The 19,273-nt window shown below is 38.2% G+C and overlaps 1 protein-coding gene across 1 annotated transcript; it reads right to left on the bottom strand.

Moving 5' to 3' along the window:
• Positions 1-13,190: 13,190 nt before the first annotated feature.
• LOC104621411 (sterile alpha motif domain-containing protein 9-like) lies at positions 13,191-18,394 on the bottom strand. Its single transcript, XM_010287893.1, has 2 exons — positions 18,391-18,394; positions 13,191-17,854 (listed from the first exon to the last, which is right to left on the bottom strand). Exons 1-2 carry the CDS (start codon positions 18,392-18,394, stop codon positions 13,191-13,193), a joined length of 4,668 nt encoding a protein of 1,555 aa, XP_010286195.1.
• Between the last annotated feature and the right edge of the window lie 879 nt (positions 18,395-19,273).

Here is a 19,273-nt window from a genome sequence, read left to right as displayed (position 1 = left end):
TCTTAATTATCCAGAAATACAGTTCAGCTAAAATACTACATTGTGTCTCAGCTTCAAACTTGGGGTCATGGAATGTCTCATGAAAGCACAAGAGCATCCAGTACACTGTAATTGCAGCTGAATGGCCTTAGTTTAACCATTAAGAATTGTCAGGCACTTCTTCTGATGGTTAACAGTTTTAAGACCATAACTCCAAGCCTCTGTTGAGAAGCAGTTCTCTCTGATATCTGCTGATCACCTATCAGATGTGCAGTATTTGGCTTGCAAATGTGCTGAGTGGGCCTTGATGTCAGATCTTTTGTTAGCTCTTCATCTTGCTTTGTACAAAAGTCTTAACACATAAAACTGTTTTGCTTAGGCAGTGCTTTTATGCTCTGGTTTTCTTCTGTTTATCTAATAAGGATAATTACAGAACAAAACACTGGAGAGACTTTTACAGTGTCTTATGTTCATAGTACACATAAAATTCATACATTATAAATTGATCTTAACTTCAGCTTTTAAAACTATAGAACTTCTAGCTTTTTCTGAAGATCATATTGCTGCTGTAAGGATGCTTTGCCCTCCTGCCCCTAGTAAAGTAAATACCTTCTCCCTTTGGTGTCTTTCTGTAACTCATTGGTATGTTGTTTTCAGACCCCTACTTTTCCTGGGATAAATACTTGAAAACCTGCTGCATGTGCTGTTAATTCATCATATTCTGCAAGTTTTTATTAAGAGTTTCTCTCTTTTAAATAGTGAATGTCTCATTGTTCCAATAATAGTACCATTTTGTAGCTAATACTATATAGACTTACAGCTTGGATTCATTTTAAGATTGAACTTTCCTTAAGTAGTAATGTTATAATAATCCCTCAGCTAAGTACTGCCATGTATTACTCATATAGTATTCTAATAATCTTCAGCAAGCAGGTGAACAATTTTTCCGTTATTTTTCATGTGGATACTTGCTTTCCTGCTCCTGTCACTTCTGTGCTAGAAGAGCTGTGATGTGGCTATCTTTAGTTACTCTTGCGTCTCTTGTGTGTACACTTTAGTAAACAGGCGGCTATTTCAGTGCATATGTTGGTCTCTGCCTTCATTTCTTTGGATACTGCTTCTTAATGTTCAGAGAGTTGGATTTATGGTGCATTTTTCCAAAAAGAGGAAAACAACTTTGAATATAGTAATTGCTTGTATAAAGACTAAGGCTTAGTTTACAGTAGGAAGTTTAATCAGCATAGTTGTGCCAGCAAAATCCCTAATGTAACGCAGCCGTGCAGGCAGTTTTTTGCTTTAGTTAATCTCTCCCTGGAAAGATATTGCAGAAGGCTTTATGATTACAGAGAAGCATCTCTCTTATATCTGTTGCAGGTCTCTAGTGATACAATTGCGTAGGCAGAAGCTTCGTGTTTCAGTTGTTTCCTAAATTTGTCATGGCAGATAGTAAAATTAAAACTTGCAAGTAGATTTTGATCAATTTTTAAATTGGAATGTAATGCAAATGTTGAATACAAAAAAGAGGCTGCAAGAATGTTCAGACCCAGGTGGGAAAACATGTTTAGCAAAGTATTTAGGGTTTATGGCATCTGGGACTTGTTTAACAGGTTCTAAATTATTTTATGCATGGTCTCAATATCATTATGAGAGGCTGATTTCATATCATCTGATTTTTAGAGCAAAAGGGATGAGACTGACATGGAACAACCTTGGAAAAGCCTGGGGTAGTTTTTCAGAAGTCTTGATACGACTTTCGTACTGCCTTAAGAATCCCTTTCTGCCTTTGAGAAAGGTTGCTTTAAATAAAATCTTGAAAATTTAGCTGACTTATGTGGACTAAAAATTTCTTTTGGAACTTTTGGATTGTTTTTTTCCTTCCACAGATGAGATTTTTAGGTGCTGATAATAAATTTGAGGCTGGGATTTACATCTAATAATTTCAGCGGATAACTATTCCTCGCTCTGTGCATGCATGGGAGAATGTAAACAAGCTTCTAGAAACACTTTCAGCTGCATCTGCCTTCTATGGTTTCTGCAATTATTTTAGTGTATGGAGCTCTTGAACAGTACTTAAGTAGAACTGTGTAACTTACTTTCTTAACACTTGGTTAAAATTGAATGGAACATTTAACCTGCAGTTATCTTCTAGGAATCAAAGAATTCTACACACAAGATAAAAAAAAAAAAAAGATTACTTCAGTTTTACAAATGGCGAGAAGGGCATTATGACTCTTCAGTTAAATTGAGACTCTGATATACCAGTCCATGAGCTGGGGCTGCAATTTAAAATGGTAACTTATTAAAAATGATCGTAAATGTCTTAATAATTGTACTGGTCTAGCTTCTACATAAATACTAAGGTGAGGGTGAACATTTTCAGTGGCTGATGGAATCTTTACTGTACTAGTTCACAAAAAGTAGCGTTAAATACTATCAGTTATGGGAAAAATGCCCCAAAACAACTGACTTATGTTCCATTGATCAAGATACAAAGCAAAACAAACTGTCCAATTCAGAAACAGCTACCAGCTGTAAAAAGTTTTGTTTGGGCCTAACAAAATAGGTGCTATAGCAGTAATTTTCTTTTGTTTGCTTGATCACTGGAATTTTGTTAACTTTGAATGCATGTCTTTCACTTAATTGGGTCATGTTTTTTCTAAAATTTAAATTTTTCTTCTTCCTATAGCCCTGCCATAGGACAGGCTGAGGCAGAGTCTCAGTGTTGCCCTGTTCAGTCTGAGGCAAGTGGGATTTATTTTATTCATTCTGGGGGCTTTCACAGCTTTATGGCTGTTGGATATTTATGTCCCCAAACTTGCAGCAAGTTTGGTGAAGGCCCCTAAATTTATTTTAATTTAGGTTTTTGATTCTCTTTTGGTAGATGGGCTCTATATTAATATTTATCTTTTTATTGTTGTGCTTTTAAGAGTCTTAGGGGGAGGGAACATGTTTTAAGATGTTTGGGTACCTTTTCTCTTAATGGAACATGGTTTTCGTTCAAGGCTGCTCAGGTAGTCCTTCAGCCACGCTGCCCCCCTCCCCCTCTTCCCCTGCATTGCATTTGTGCTGTATTTGTTTTTGGGTTTGGTAATGTGACTTTGTGTAGTCTCAGAACTAGTGGCGTGTAAATACCAATTACTAATGATTCCTCTTCTGGGGAGATGTATCTATTGAAGTGCTTAAAATACTTTGGTTTTAATGGATAAGTGACATTTAGGCTACACATTTTTGTGACTATAAATGATAGAATACAGTTGCTTTGGAGGAGGCTATTAAGATGTTAATACTACTGCATATGTGAGTTGCACCACGACAAATATTAATGTAGAGCCCTATGAAGAAATAGAGATTCAAGTTGGTGAAGTAGAATACAAGAATGAGAAATCGAAGCTGCAGATTTTTCTGTTTGTCAGTTTCAGGGAAAACCTTTTTTGTCAATCTCTCAAATACATCAAACTTGACAATATTTTGTTTGTTGCAACAGTACTGGAAGTCATAGCAGGTTTTTGAAGCCTTGTGGAATTCTGTTGCATATTCAAAATTTGCTTAGGTATATGGTTACCTAAAGTTCCTTCTTCACAGTGACTGCCAAAAAATTGTACTCTTTGTGAAGAAAAATAAGGCTTAGTGTTGCTGCTCACTCTGTAGATACATTGATTTTTTGAATGCTTGAGGTTGCTTAAAGACAACTTCAGCTTCAGAAGAAAAGATTTTGTTCAAGGAGGTCTTGCAGCCTGTCAGCAGTGAAATAGAAAATTAGCAAATGTTGGAGGCAGGTTTTATAACTTAAATTTTTTTAGATATTTTTAAAATTTGTGGTGTTTTTTGATTAGCATAGACTGTATTTAATTCCTTCAAGTTTCTGCTGAATAATGACCTCCAGTGTGATTTCCAGTAACTTTAATTAAAGGATAGAGTTGTAATTCTTAATGTAGAACACATTCCTGTTGTAACTCTTTGTTTGTACTCTGCCCTTTGCATTTTTGCTCTAGAAGACCTCCCAAAATTATCTAGTCTGACTAGAAAATTGACATGTCCTCTGTTAACTGTTTCAAAATTATTATTGAGCATAGTGTTGCTTTTCTAATTCTCATTGTGGTGCTGCCCTCGATAACAGTGAAGATGAGAAGACTTCAAGATATACTAGTGCAACTAGTATTTGTTTCGCCTACTCAGTCTATAGGAGCATTTGGCTTAGTTCTCATTTCCCTAACATATTTAAGGAAACCGTTTAACCAAAAATGATACACAGTGTGGCTTGTACTTCTTGCTTTACGTATCTGACTCTCTTAGAGACTCAAAATGAAAAATAGGCAAATTTCAAATGCCTGATACGTGAACTTTTGTTATCAGTTTCCATTTAAGACTGTTGCAGCACTAGGTATTTTTTTATCCAGCTACTCATATTCAGCTTGTCATCAAGCACACAAAGCGAAAATTCAGATCTGTGTGCTGTCTTGTGTCCAGCAGAGTATCCTACTTAGATCCACACTTGGGTTATATCTTAGAAATTGATACTCTGGTGAGACCTAAAAGTTTTTTAATTCAGAGAAATGGCTTTGATCAGTTTTTGTTGAAGATAACTAGGTTTGACATGTTCATAGGAAAAAAAAGTCTCTAAAATGCAGTTCCTGTTTTCACTGTGTCATTGTTTAAGCTCTGTATACTAATACTTTGGAGCAAATGAACCATTTCTTTGTGTTCTGTGAGCAAAACAGAGCATTTCTCAGCACCACATTGCTACGGATTTCGTGTTTCTTGAAACTGCTTTTAGACCATTCCTAGAAGATCAATTTTACGCTACCTACTTCTGAAAGATGCATTTGACATTAAGACGATTCAGCGGGGTGATATTGTATGAATTAAAGGGTTTTTTGACTCCAGGTTTTCCTGCTGCACTGCAGAAATTGCTTGTAATTTCTGATGGGTAGTTCACACATTCTTCACTTCCATCCTTTACATTCTGGTCCTTTTACTCTGTAAGTCTCTAAAGGATTGGACAGTACAGGTCTTTGTTCCTTTTTTGGGAGTTGGTAGCTTTAGCAGATCATGCTTATGTTACTCTGATCTGTTACACAGACTAATGTTTGTCCTTAAATTGCAGCAAGTAATGATATCCATTTTTCATTTGCTTTGTGTTTTGTCCTAAAAGATACATGTGCAAGTGCTGCTGTCTTTCAAGTCACAAGGATGGCCTAATGGCTCTGTGCTTTTTGCTGGGAGTATCTCCTCAGCTATTAGACCAGCTGGCCTGTCATCTCTTTAAAACAATTTATAAAACTCTAATCTAGTGCAAATTGCTCTTTGTGAATTTCTGTTAGTGACATTTTCCTCTCTGCTTCCTTGTGTAAATCTAAGAGGGGTAGTTAAAAAAAAAAAAAGAAATTACACTGTGAATAAGATCTCTTTATTTTGAGGGACAGTAGTGTGGTTTTTTTAATTGAGACTCCAGTACTGCAGCTGTCAGTATTGCAGCAGCCTGTGTATCACAAAGTTGTACATCTCACTGTGGAATTTCTTTTCTAATGATGATAGTATTTTAGTGACTTGGCTTTATAGATACTAATGGAAGTAGTTCTTGGGCAGTTTGTTGGGCTTTTTTAAGCTTAGGTAGACATACATGACTTCTTAAAGGACAAGAATTACTAACACTGTGCTAAATTGGGTAAATTTGCACCTACCATTTTTAACAAGACGACTGAATGGGAAATGTCACAGATATAGTACGTACCACACGTGAAGTTTTGTCTTGCTTTAGAATTTGAAGTAATAGTTAAGGTACCCCTTAAATACTCTGAGGAATAGGCTACCTCAGGAAGAATTTAAAAAGAAGTGGTTATACTTGCAATCAGAATAATCAGACCAGTGAAATAATGGTAATGACTGGATTCTACAAAAATGCAGCTATCAGTGAATACTATATTTTCCTGTAATAGTTGGGGTAGGTAGATACTAGTAGAGTAATAAAAGGTTTGAGGCAGCCGTTGAAGGTGTCAAGATAGAATTGAAGTTTAATGTATGTAACGTTGGTTTTGAAGTTCTGAAAAAAACAAAAAAGTTTTCTTACACTTTGTAAACAGCAGCTTTATGCAGTATTTGATTGTCAGCGCAGATTCTCATTAAGACTGTACTAGAAAAAAATACAGTTCGAGTACAGTATTTGTAGGTATTTTACTTTTGTCTTAAGAAGGTCTATTTGAGGCAGCCAGGCACTTGAGCTCGCTGCTTTTGCAGACAGCCATGTCCTGTCTTGAACCACAGGATCCTGGATGTTATCCTCGCTTGTCCTTGCCGCCTGAGGAGTCAGTATTGACCATGGTATGAACTGTCTGTGAGGGTTGGTATTTATACCCCTGATCGCTGTTGTGAATAGTGAGGCGCTTGCACCTTCTGAGCAATTTTACAATACCTTGTCTGTTCTTAACGGGTTTTCTTGCAGTAGGAACAATCAGGAACACTGACGTTTTTAAAGATGATGAATTCAACTTCTCCATAAATATTGTCTTGAACTTGTCTTAAGGTTTTTCTTTCTCAGGGGTTTAAAGAAGTTAAAAAGTTTTGAGAAAATAGACTTCTAATGCCAGTATTATCTTAACTAAAAATAAACATACAACTTGAGAGCTTGAAAGCGTCCTTAAAAATTCTCTTGTTAGCAGTTAAAGCATATCTCTCTGTTAACTGACTGTCTTATACCAGACTCAAGCTTCTGACATTTCGAATTTTATTTCTTAAATGTTGTCTACATCTTCACCATTTTCCCAGGTGCTATTCAGAAAGGGTGTGTGTGTAGAATTTCAGCTTTTGCTGCCCTCAGTAGCCAATATATATAAATGTTTTTTGCTAACAGTAACTTTGAATTACCAGAAATTGATGCCATAGAACCGAAGGAAGCTATTTCACGGTCTCCCAACTTAAGAAATTACATAATGTTTTGGGATAAAGATGTCATGCACAGCTTTTTTCTTTCTCTTTTTTCGTTGCATATGTGTTACTTGCATTGAATTCTTTAGCTTCTTTCCCATAACTTTTAGTGGAAGAAAATACATCTTTCTTTTTCATTTGTAAAGGCTAGAATAAGCACAATTTATGAGACTGTTTAATGAAGGAACCTGGCAATGTAAGTATTGTAATTTCCTTTATGTTTGTGGTAGGCAACAGGATTACCTTGTTAAACTTCTGGCTTATGTATGAAAAATAACAGAAAAGTAAGGGCAAAATGAAAGTAGTTGTATAGTTGCCTTTACTTCATATGCTTTTCTTAAGCAACAAATTGCAGTAATTGAAATTTGGCAGCATTTTAAATGAAAAACTAAATTATGGGTTGAACTCCTTGGTTTAATACAATTTGTGTTTCTGTTAACTAGCAGCAGAATTTCAGCATTTGCTACTTACTGGTAGAGAAGAAAAATTCCACAGCACTGCCAGTACAGGTTAGTTTAATCTGTAAGTACCTGATGTTCCTGTTTGAAATAATTTGTTCAAATGATACCACTTAAACACGAGGGGAATTTTGGTCTCGGAAATGTGAATGTATCTGTTACCTGCTACTGTTTTCAGTAGTGAGTGAACATCTAGAATTTTTTTTTTTTTAAGATCTGTAATGGTTTTAACTCCGCTTGTGGGCAGGTAATACCTGCAAGCACTTAAGGAAAATTTAATATGGAACCTTAACAAGTAGCCATTGGTGTTACTGAAGAGTGTGAAGATCTAAAGTTGAAGTCTCTTCTTCAGTAACATACCCATTATAAAAGAGGCTGTTTTATCAGTGAACCAATTATAGGATACTGTATTTGTTGTGTTGGGGAATAAGCATTTCTGTTTGTAAGAATCCATAGCAGTAATGTAATCTTTCTTTCGATTTTCTTTAGCTATTGCTAATTACTGTTTCCGACCAACAGATTTTTACTTTGTTAGGCCTGTAAGCCAGGAGGTTTTTTTTGTTTAGCCTATTTCAGCACTTCAGAGGCTACCTACAAATGTGGTTTTGCCCAGCTGTTTTATCTTGCTCCACAGTTACTGCTCTGCCTCTATTCTTTTTTCCTTCTGCTCTATTCCATATTCCCAGAAATGTTGGCATTTTATTTTTATTTTATAGAATATTTTGCACCTTAAAAGAAAATAGGAGAGATTCTTTGTGTTTGGATAAAAGATGCAACCTTCTCCAGAATAGCTGCATACATTTATTTTTATTTAAACTTTGTGTACCTCATCTCTACATATCAGCACGGGAGACACAAACTTTCTGTGCTGGAACACATAGCATAGTTTCACAGCTGCATGAGCTGTAAAACTGTGCTTTAATTGACTTCTTAAGGGCATATTATCACATGGTGAATTTAAGGGGCTTTTGATATCATTGGTGGATAATTATATAGAAAATAGGTATTGGGAAGATCATATTAGTATAGTTGCTGAACAGACACTTTAATTTTGCCAGCTCATCTGAATGGTCTAGAGTAGTTTCATGAGTGACTTGATGTGTCCAGAAATACTGCTTATTTTAGAATTTTGAAGTCTTATGCGACACTGCAGAATTCATAATAACATAAAAAGTTTGAAGGGGATTGTATCTTCCCAGGTTTTAGGATAGTTAACACTTGAAGCCCGTCTCCTGGCATCTTCTCTACATCAGTTCTCAGTCAATCCCACTAAATTGTTTTGTCTGTGAAACTAGCTACATGCAAATTTTTGAATAATGTTGTGTAGGTGTTTCTCCCTACAAGAAAAAAAAAGGAAAGTTGTATAATAAAGTTGATACTCTGTCTTTGCCTATATTTCCCAAATCTTAATGGCAGATGTGCATGAATAATAGGGATACCTTGCTGTGAGGCCATTATCCTATTAACAGCATGTACACATCTTTCTTTTAGCTTCTGTGATTGACACTAGTTGATACTACAATGCTCAGTAATAAATGGGAATGAGTAACTGATTGCTTCTGGCTGCTGAATTACTTTGTGAAGTCTCAGTTTTGACGGTAGTTAGATGCTGACATGTACTACTTGTACACCAGCTTGGCAATCAGTGGGGATAACTAAAGGGTAGTGGTGTTCTTTAGAGTCTTACCAACAAAAAGTACATTTGTCAAGGGGTAGGTCCTAATACGAACTCTGGTAGAACGTAATCTCCTTGTGAAATATTTTATGGCAATTAATTACAGTACTTTTTGGTAGAATTTACGTTTGTTTTCTCTTGAGATGAGACCAAAGCAATACTAGCAATGTGAGCTTTCATAACCAGGGGAGCAGTTTTAAGTTGTAGCTCAACGTAAGAGAGCCAGTCTCTTTTCAGTAGTGCCCAGTGATAGGATGAGGGTCACGTTCCTGTGCAACCTGCCTTAGTTGATCCTGCCATGGCAGGGGGGTTGGACCAGATGGTCTTCAGAGGTCCCTTCCAACCCCTACCGTTCTGTGATTCTGTAGACTTCCAATATACTGTTACAGCAGCTGTCCAGTCTAATGTGGTTCAGAAGCCTGCCTTCCCAGTTCTGATACAGTATATATGGAACAGTGAGGTATTTCACACTATTCTGTTTAGACTTCTGCTTAACGACTCCGAATCACCCCTACAGAGGTTCTGGTCACTGTGCAGTGAACCCAGACTCTGAACTTTTTAGTACCTTCTTAAAATACCTTAAAGCACATGGTTGGATTGTGTCCCTTCTCGGTAGCAGTACAGCCACAGAAGTTAGTGTGTCATGAAGGTTTTTTCTATAACTTGATACTGCTTTTGTATACATAGTATGGAAGGGATGGGATCATTGACCTTTTTCAAAAGACAGGTGGAAAAATACTGATACCGAATTTAATTCGAGAAAGTGAGAGACTGGTAAGTATGTGCATCACTTTAATGCATGCAAATAATAGTAACAGTAACTAGCTTAATTTTATAGCATTCAGTTTACAAAGAAGATTCAAAGAAAATACGGAGCCAGCATCATTTGCATCCCTTGGGAACCTTCTATGAACTGTATGCTTCAGGAATGGATCATTGAACATATACTTGTCTGTAATGTATGTCTACCACTTTGTAACAGTCTGTGATTAAACAGAAGTGAACCACTGTTTCTGTGCAGTTTTTTTCTCCTCTTGAGCACCTATTTAAATCATTATTGTAATGAATGTTAGCTGTTCCGAAGTGCGTGTAAGCATAAAATCTACCTTCACTCGTGTTACGGTTTGTACTAGCTATACTTGACTATAAACTGCAAAAACTCATTCATGTGAGCTTTAAGTGATCTGTACCTGAAGACTAACAGATGAATCGTGATCTGTACCTGAATACTAGCAGATGAATCGTGACTTCTTAACCTATAGCTTCCTTTTGCTGCTGATCTGCTGTCCTGCTGAACTGACTATACAAAAAATTTGACTGTTTAAGTTGGAAGAGTCAGGGGGAATATGGAGGAAAAGTATCTAATAGCATTTTCCTAAAACTTGGTAGAGAGGACATGCTGTGAAGTGGTCTGTTCTAAACCCTTTTAGAACAAACTGCTGGAGAGAGAACACTGCAGAGATGAGGTAGCTTTGAAGATGTATGCCCTTGCAACTCCTGCCTACCGGATGAGAATGGATTACTTTGCTAGGCTGGTTGGTCTCACTGTTTACTCTTAGATGAATTTCTAAGAGGCGGTAAAAGGAAGATAAATCCATGGTTTTTAATGCTACATTACCTGGAACAATTTATGGCATTTTGAGTTGGATATATGTAATGAGGAGCTTAATACTAAGTAGAGGACTCCATGGAAGACTGCTGCTTTGCATGAACTCCTTACTGGAGTTTTTCCTATAGCCTGTTCAGCTCTAGGGAGATCTGAAGGGGCATTTGAAAAACATGGGAACTGTGTTGTCCTAAAAGCTGGCTAGAGCAAAGGAGTTTGTGTGTTGCCTGGCTGGTTAAAGCACTCAAGTTTGCTTTATCAGACTCTTAGGGCATTTGAATATGACTGGGTAAAGACTAAGAAGGCTGGGGCTGTACTTTCTGCCCTGTGGGCCTCAGTAGCTTGTGTTGCAATGCAGGACCTCCAGTGCCTGTCTGTTTATGCTTTTTCTCTAAATCTTGTTTTTTGTGCAGGGCACAAGGAGAGGATGGTGTTTAAAATACCTTAATGAGGTAATGAGTTTGTATCTAAGCCCTTAGTTTCTAAGAGGTAGAAATGGGTATCTTTGGAAAGCAAGACGCCTACATAGGCCTCAAAGGAAAGACTCGAGAGTGCAGTGGTGTGGTCTACAGGGCAAAGCATAGCTAGCTACAGTATCCAGTCGGGTGTCTGCAGGCAGGAAGGGAACAAGTTACAAGATAACTCTCTTAACCAAGAGGGCTGGCTTTAATTTTTCATCATGTTAACAGTTTGAAAACAAAAGCAACTTTTTGCCACAGCATTTGAGCAGGTTGTATAGACTGTTCAGCAAGTTGGTGCTTTCTTTTAGGGCCCATGCTTTTCAAGTAAGTTTGCTTATCCTACTTCTGTTCTGGCTTGAAGCCATCTATATGCCTGGTGCTAGACTTCAGAAAGCTGTCTTTGCCCAAGTAACTTTTCAAACATACACACCCTGCCTTGCCCCTGCATCAAGGATGGGGGACAGAGGAGGCTTCCTCTAGACTCCAGGGCTCTTTCTCCTTGCAGTTCAGATGCTATTGTGATTTGCTCCCCCAGTGCACCTTCCTAGCTTGTCTTGGGGAGAGCTACTTTTGATGTGCTTAATCCTTCAAGGTTAAGCTTAACCTTTAATTGTTTGCTCAACCCTGGTGAAATCTGCCAGCCTGGATTTCCCAAGCAAAAAGTGCAGCCTTCCCAAGAGTTGACTGCTGTCGTGTCTCCCAGGTTGAAGGTAAGGGAAGGAGACAAATATTGCCTTGGTTACCAGTCACAAGTTCTGTTTCTGCTTCCTAAGGCCAGGAGGTAAAGGCTTGGACTAGATAGAATAATCTTTGGTTTCATCCTGTTTGATTTGAATTCATAGTGGCTTGCAATTCCTTTTACAGTTTTTGGCTGTGCCCAGATCTTGACTGAAGTTGGAAAAGCAAATCATACCTTGCTACTGTTAGAACTACATCTTCAGGTAGGGTAATTAAGCTCACGTAGAAATGGTTATTTTTCCTAAAGGTTGTTGTTTAGTTTAAAACTTAAGCTATGTGACAGGCTTTCTGGAAATTTTAGTGACAATATAGTAGCAAACAATGTGAAACTCCAAGAATAAGAAGTGGCTTTATTATTAGAAGCTTAATGTGACATGATGCTTGCAGACACAGTGCTGACAACAAAACTCCTTTGCATTTTTAAAATTAGCAAATTTGAAACAATGTTTTCAAGCGTGGATATATACAATAGACAAATTGGAGTTGTACTGTGGACATTTCTTGAATAACGCTGCAAAAACATTTCACCAAGTGCAGGAATTGTTTGGATTATGAAGTCGTAACAGCACTTACAAATAATATTTTGTCATCTATATCTAACTGCTCACATATCTCTCATGCACCCCTCCCCAGATTCAGATATATCTAGTATGGTTTGTAATATTCACATGGAGAAGCAATGTAAAAAGCAGTGTAAAATTGGAGACCTGTTCTATCAATCCTGGTGTTTGCAAAGTCAACTTAAAAATTGCTCACTTTCTTTCTGTGCTTCTATACTGGATATTTGCTTGCAGTTGATGGGTAGATGCATTTCTCACATGGTATGTGTTAATGAGTGAAGTATGTTACAGCCAGTGTGGTATACATGTTATAAGTTCACTTAAAACTTTTTGTTGCTGATACAGGAAGAAGAAAAAACATATGGTTACAGTGGACCGATTCTGTTACTGATCAGGACCACTCAGAAATTAATTTAAAATCCTGATCTGTGAGCTGAGAAGAAAGGGATCCCCACTATACCTGTTTATTCCAGAGCTCCGTTCTCCAAATATTTGGGGGTAGGGAGGAGAAACAGTGGGTTTCATCATCTCCCCCCCTGCCCCGCCCTTATTACTGTCTTAAGTTTAAAATCTTGCTTTTGGTGTCTTCAGAATTATCAGAAGCTTCTGTTTCAAGGTATATTTTACTAGTCGGTTTCAAATTTTTTTAGATATTTGGTCATTATTGTAGTAGTTAATTGTTGTTATCTTGCTACCTCGTGTTCAGCCAATGCAGTCCACTTTTTTTTTTTTGTGACAATGGACAATTTCAGTGCTGTATCTTCAAACAGCATGGTAGGTACTGTCAGTGTACTAAATACCTTGTATTCTGCTGACAGTTGGGTTATTTTCAACCTCAATATTGAAAGCAACAAGACCATTAAATGAAAAACCTAAATAAAAGGTCACATTTTCATTTCCAGGGGGCACTGAATCCCGATGGAGTGGCAAGATAGGAAACTCTTTCACGTGACCACGTATAAATAAATTTCTGTCCTTGGTCCAACCAGAAACTCTTTTGAGAATGTCACGAATCCTGGCAATATTCCATACAGTTCCATGTAGCCACTTCATTCTCCTCTCATCTAAGGACCCGCTAATTAATTTATCAATTTTAGTTTTGTGCACAATCTTACCTAAGCCATAACCCTTTCCCAGAAAAAAGTGAGTGTAGATTCTTTTCTTTCTGGTAGGAACATCTTTCATCTTGATGTCATAGAAACGTTTCAGGGTTTGAAGGGCTGAGTTTAGAATTTCATCTTTGTCTGCATTAGGCTCTTTGTCTAATGCCTCATCTGGCCAGTACAGCAAGGTGAGCAAAAAATGGGCACTTGCTGGAAATAGTCTTTTTCCTTTAAAGAATCTTACACTGAGCTCACGAAGAGTTTGCACTGGAAGAAGTTTGGCTGATCCTGGTGCTAAGCATGCTAGTGTGATGTGGCACAAAATATAATTGATCAGATCGTTGTCCTCCAGCCTGTCCCTTAGTGGGTTTTCTGTATAGAAACTAAGGATCTTCTCTAGCTTTTCAGCTGACCTATTTTCTTTCTTGTCTGTTAAGAATGATAGAATATTAGTGATACTACCTCCACCACTCTTATAAATATTCATGCGTCTAATCAGCTGACTCTCGGGGACACTGCTCTCAGTAAGTGATGTTGAGATGAAGAATTTGGCATATACCTCAGATTGTCTCTTTAGCCATTTTCTGGGATTATAAATTTGTTCCTCCTTTACATCTTTTTCCTCTTCCTTCTCATGGTTTTTATCTGTTTGGAAGTAACTTAGGTCTTCTGAAATCCATTCCAGAGCATTGTATAGGTTCTGGCGTAAGCCTTTTAGGCGGGAGTGAAGCCTTCCCCATGTTTTTTCAATGTCTTTAGGAATGTAATCTGTGATCAGGTATTTCACAAGCTCAGAATATTCCCCCTCTGGACTTCTGCGAAATACATGGACTGTGGACAAAAATCTAAGAAGACGACATCCTACTTCTACTTCTCCAAAATAGCCAGCGTTGTTCATACTGTCACGTTCTGCTTTTGCAGCCTGTTGTGCAGCCCTGAAGCATTTCATAGCTTTAAGAGCAATCTCTATCTTTTGAATGATGCTTTCAGGAGTGTCCTCCTGTGTCATTTTATCCACAGTGAAACTAAACCATTTCCTGTAGACTTGACCTTCTGTATCTAAAATATAAGAATCATTTGGCAAATGAAATTTTGCAACCCCTGCCCAGTACTCTGCGTCTTTAAATTTTTCATTGTTGTAATGCAGTCTAGCAAGCTGCTGAGCAAAAAAGGGATCTTTTCCAATGAGTTCATATGCAGCTTTTAAAACAGCTATAGCCTTTTCACAGTCTTCAGCCTTACAGACATGTTCAATGAATGGGGAGAAAAGAGTGTCAGTATTGTCACCTCTGCTCCTTTTATCACGTCGAATAAACAGATCTCTGATGAACTTTATGAATTCCTCTTGTCCGAATCTGTTTTCAAAGAGCGTCTTTTCCTGAAGAAGTGTCATTGCAAGTTGACTTTGAGGTTCATTTCCTGAAAGCTGATGCAGAATTTCTTTTGCAACCAGACAGTGTATTATCTGAACAGATGAAATATATGTGGTACTTTCCCTTAGCTCAATAAAAATCATTCTTGCTTGTTCACTCAAGTGACTCTTGAAATCATATGCTCTTGATTTCCTTTCTGTATATACCCCCAGTCCCAGAAAAGCCTCACAGTGTGACAATGAAAAATATGAATTGGGTACATAAAAATTAAGCAAAGCCACATAACGCATCAAACATGTATCACGAGAAGAACGGTCTATGTCTTGCAATATGTGCCCTACAAAGTCTCTCACGTATGTTTCATTGAACTCCTCGCACATCAGGACAAATGTAAGTATGAATTCTGGCTTGACATCTTTCTGCTTCAGTTTTTCAAGTTTAGTTCTGAACAGACTTTTCTCTGAGTCTGTCAACTTGTGAGTGACAGCAACTGTGTCCAGTGGAGAAGCCTTGCAAAGCCTTTCGGGGTCATTGGATCGTCTGCAGCACATGAGGATGAAGTAAGGTCTGGGGGAATTAATTTTCCTAGTTGCTACAGCATCCATTAACTCATTCCTTAGTTCTTCTAAATAGTCTTCATCGTAATCTTCGATCAGGAGGAGCACAGGAAGGCAGTGACTGATTTCTTTTTCTTCGTAATCTCTAAACGCAAGTGCATGCTCACAAACAGTTGCAGGTGAATATGAAGATTTGATAACAGCACATCTTAAATCCTTTCTTCTTTTCCATAGAACTTGCCGTGCTATTGTGCTTCCACCACTTCCAGGATGGTGAAATATCTTTAGTTTAGCCACAGAATAATTGAGTCCACTTCCTCGTAAAATGTCATCTAGGAGTTTGCTAGCATCCTTACATGCTTCACGTTCAATGATTTCCCCACAGCATCTTTTATCAGTGAGCCAGAAGTTTTCCCAGATTATTTTTCTCCCTCGGTAAAAATTTTGCTCTATTTCTTGTATTTCTCTTTCAGTCAAAAGATCTAATTTGATATCATCACATTGGTCAACACAAAGGATTTCCAAGGAAAACAATTTCTCTTCTTCCAGTGAGGGAAGCGTACACAGCCCTCTAGTGGAAACTGGCAGATGTCTGGGTTGTGCTGTAGAAGGCAGCATTGTTTGAATGGTGGCATCTATGTGACTTAGTTTCATACCCACGATACTGCATTGTTCTAGTGTCTCAATGCTGCAGGATGCCTGAGCTAAATTAGCCCACTTCCCATAATTTTCTCTGGACTCTGCAATGCAAACAATATACTCTGTGCCATTCATCTCTGTATAGAATTCCTGGAAAGTGTCTACAAGTGGTTTCTGCACTGGTGAAAGCAACAGGAAGAGCACAATGAAAGACCGCTTTGGCAGGATTTCATCACAGATACGAGTAATTGCTTTCTTAAGGTATTTTTTTTTTGTTCTAATCCATGTATTTTCATCGCAAGGTTTTTCATCCCCGAGGAAATCACTACGCCCATTGCAGAATATCCAGCTGGTCTGATCAAACAGGCACAAATGTTTCTGAGAGGGAGGGTTGCCAGTCTTACTTTCATTGGAAAAATCCTGTAAAAAATAAGACCTTGTTGCATGGTGTTCCTTGTATTTGCTGTACAGCCCTGACACATTAGAATCTTCATCAAAGTCAAAGACGCAGAAAATATTCAAGTGCATTAAAAAGCTGATGTAGTTAAGGTCATCCTTTTCACATCTGTTTGTGACAAGGATGTACCGTAGGGAATCATCCATATAGCTTTTGCCATCGTTTAGTAAGATTGATAACTTTCTTCCTAAATTTTGAGGTATTTCTGTATATACTTCTGTGCAGGAGAGCTCTGCTTTTTCTCTTTGAGCATCCCTGTCTTGTAAACCCTGAATAAAAGTAGCTAGATCGTTGTGCTTTACGGGTTCAGATTTTGCTCCTAGTCTCTGATAGAGAGCTCGATCTTTTGTTAGGGTCACCTTCTGGCTGCCTTCATTGTATTTTGGCAAATACACTTCAAAAAATCTGTTCTTTACTAAACTGGATGTGGGTTCAATGTCAACCTCCACCACAAATCTTTGTTCCTGAGAGTCTTTTGAAATCACTTCAACAAAAACAGGTGGGTGAATACATTTCCTTGCAATTTCTTGCACGTTTTCACAAAAACACTTTTCTATATAATCTAATGCATCAATGTAGTATTCTCTCTCTTTTACCTTTATGCCACTGATCTGTCCATGTTTCCAACCCGTATCCTCAACGCTGTCCATGACACCAAAATGTATGGTGCCATTTGTTCGAATGTTCATGCAGGCTGAAGCAAATCGTATCACTTCGCAGGCAAATTTTGACTGCAGTTGATTTTTGTTCAGTTCTGCAGCAGTGGCAAAGGATTTGTATTCATGGCAAGGAGTGATTAAACCATTGACTCCTGATTCTGGAGCAAGAACTCTGTCTTTCACGTATTTGAAATCAGTATTCTGACTTCTAAATGGTCGACAGTTGCTGAGCTCTAAAACTTCATCAGTACTTTCAAGTTGGGATTTGCTGCTTCTCTTTTGCTTCTTGCCAGAAGTAGCAGCTGTGTTGTCTCTCCTAGTTTTATCTACTGGACCACAGCTGTCTCCACTGGAAGCTTTCTGAGTGGGGGAGTTTCTGGGTTTTACTGGATCTATTTGTGCATCAGTTCTGTCAGACGTTTTGCTGCTGGAATGCTTGGCTCTTTGCTGTAGCTGCAGAAGTTCGTTTCTCTTGCGGATTAACATGTGGATTTGACCTCCCTTCATACCTATGCCTTTGAGGAAAGAGTCATCCAGTTCCATTAGTGCTGGACCTGTCACTTCTTCCGCGTATAGTTTTTCTACATACTCTTTCTTGATACCAGTAGATTCTAGCCAATGTTGGACATGGTTCTCATCCCATTTATTCACAGGTAATGTTCTGTAATCTAGAAATTAAAATTACATATTAGTAATACAAACTAGAAACGTCAACGTTTTGACAAGGCCTAATCCTTGCAAAACTGGCTACATTGAATGCTAAATTGTTTTCTTTCTACCAGTCACAGTGAGAGACTGTGCCTTAACTTCTGAGATATGTCAGTTCTGATGACTAAAAGCATCCTTAGTCTTAATAAGCGGTGCTTAGCAGTGGTATAAGACTAATAAATCAGTGAAGCAGGAAACAGTGAAGGAGGTTTGGAAACGATCCTCAAAGGGAGTCATGGAAATAAGCCAAAATGTTTTTTGAAGGGAATGATGTGATAAGGTTATCGGAACTGACAGGGGCCGAATTCTTCGAACTAGAGAGGTTACCCACTTAAGTGTGTTTATTTTCTGCTAGATGAAGATAGCGTCAGTACGAACCATAAGATGATGTTGAGTTGCCCAATCAGTTCCCAGCTAGAGATGAACCCTTAAAATGCAGACATTAAGAAGCAAATTATTACACATAAAGTACAAATTTTCTGGAAGCAACACATACCCATTGCTTTTGATGAGTGAAATCCTGCTGTTAACGTGTAAAATCCTAGAGGGGGGAAAAAAAATAACTTGTCTTCAGATTTACAGTTAACATTCCTGTGTTACTTAAAGTTGACTGCCTTGTTCTGTTTTCCCAAATTCCTCTCCACCTTTTTGGGCCAAGGTAGTTTCTGTACCTCTAAAAGCCCAGTCTTTCCAGCTACACTGCTGCTGTACACCTGTACTGAAGGCAGCTGTTCTTGCTGCTGACACAGATGTGTGTGTGAAGGAGATGGGGTTTGGCATGAGAAGCATGAGTTGACAGCTGTGCCCATCTAACAGCTACTTCTGTTAGATGTTGGAAAAAAGGAGGCCCAGCGCTAATGTGTCCCCTAGGCTGCAGAATATCACTTGCTTTTTATTCTTGCCTTTTTCTCACTCACTCTCTTTCCTTGCCTCTTGTTCCCTCCTACTCCGTTTTTTCTCACTTTTTTTTGTGTGTACTGTCTCCTTCTCCTCTTTTCCCCCCTCCCCCCTTTTTCCACATCTGTTCTGGTGCTCAGTGGATTTTCCATGAAGCAGTTCAACTTGCTACCCAACAGAAGATTTTTTTTTCTTTTTTTTTTTTTGGGTGGGATTTCCTGGCGTGGTTGATGCATAACGTCTTCTGCCTTACTCAGGCTCCATTTACAGGGGTACAGAGACTGCAGCAGGGATCGCTGGTTCTGTACTGCAGGAGTTAAATAAGCCTGCTTAGTGTAACACCAGCAATGTATGACTGAGAGATTCACTGTCAAGAGTAACCATCCATGAGCTACGAACTAGTCAACAAGGGCCACAGTGAAACGGGGATGGTGGTGCTGATGTTTCTCTTTCTTACTGTAGTGTGAAAGTTCATCTCTGTG

The sequence above is a fragment of the Phaethon lepturus genome, unplaced genomic scaffold, assembly GCF_000687285.1.
Source record: "Phaethon lepturus isolate BGI_N335 unplaced genomic scaffold, ASM68728v1 scaffold38605, whole genome shotgun sequence".
Lineage (NCBI taxonomy): Eukaryota > Metazoa > Chordata > Aves > Phaethontiformes > Phaethontidae > Phaethon > Phaethon lepturus.
Note: the sequence above shows the minus strand (reverse complement) of the source record. Positions and strands in the feature narration are given on the sequence as shown.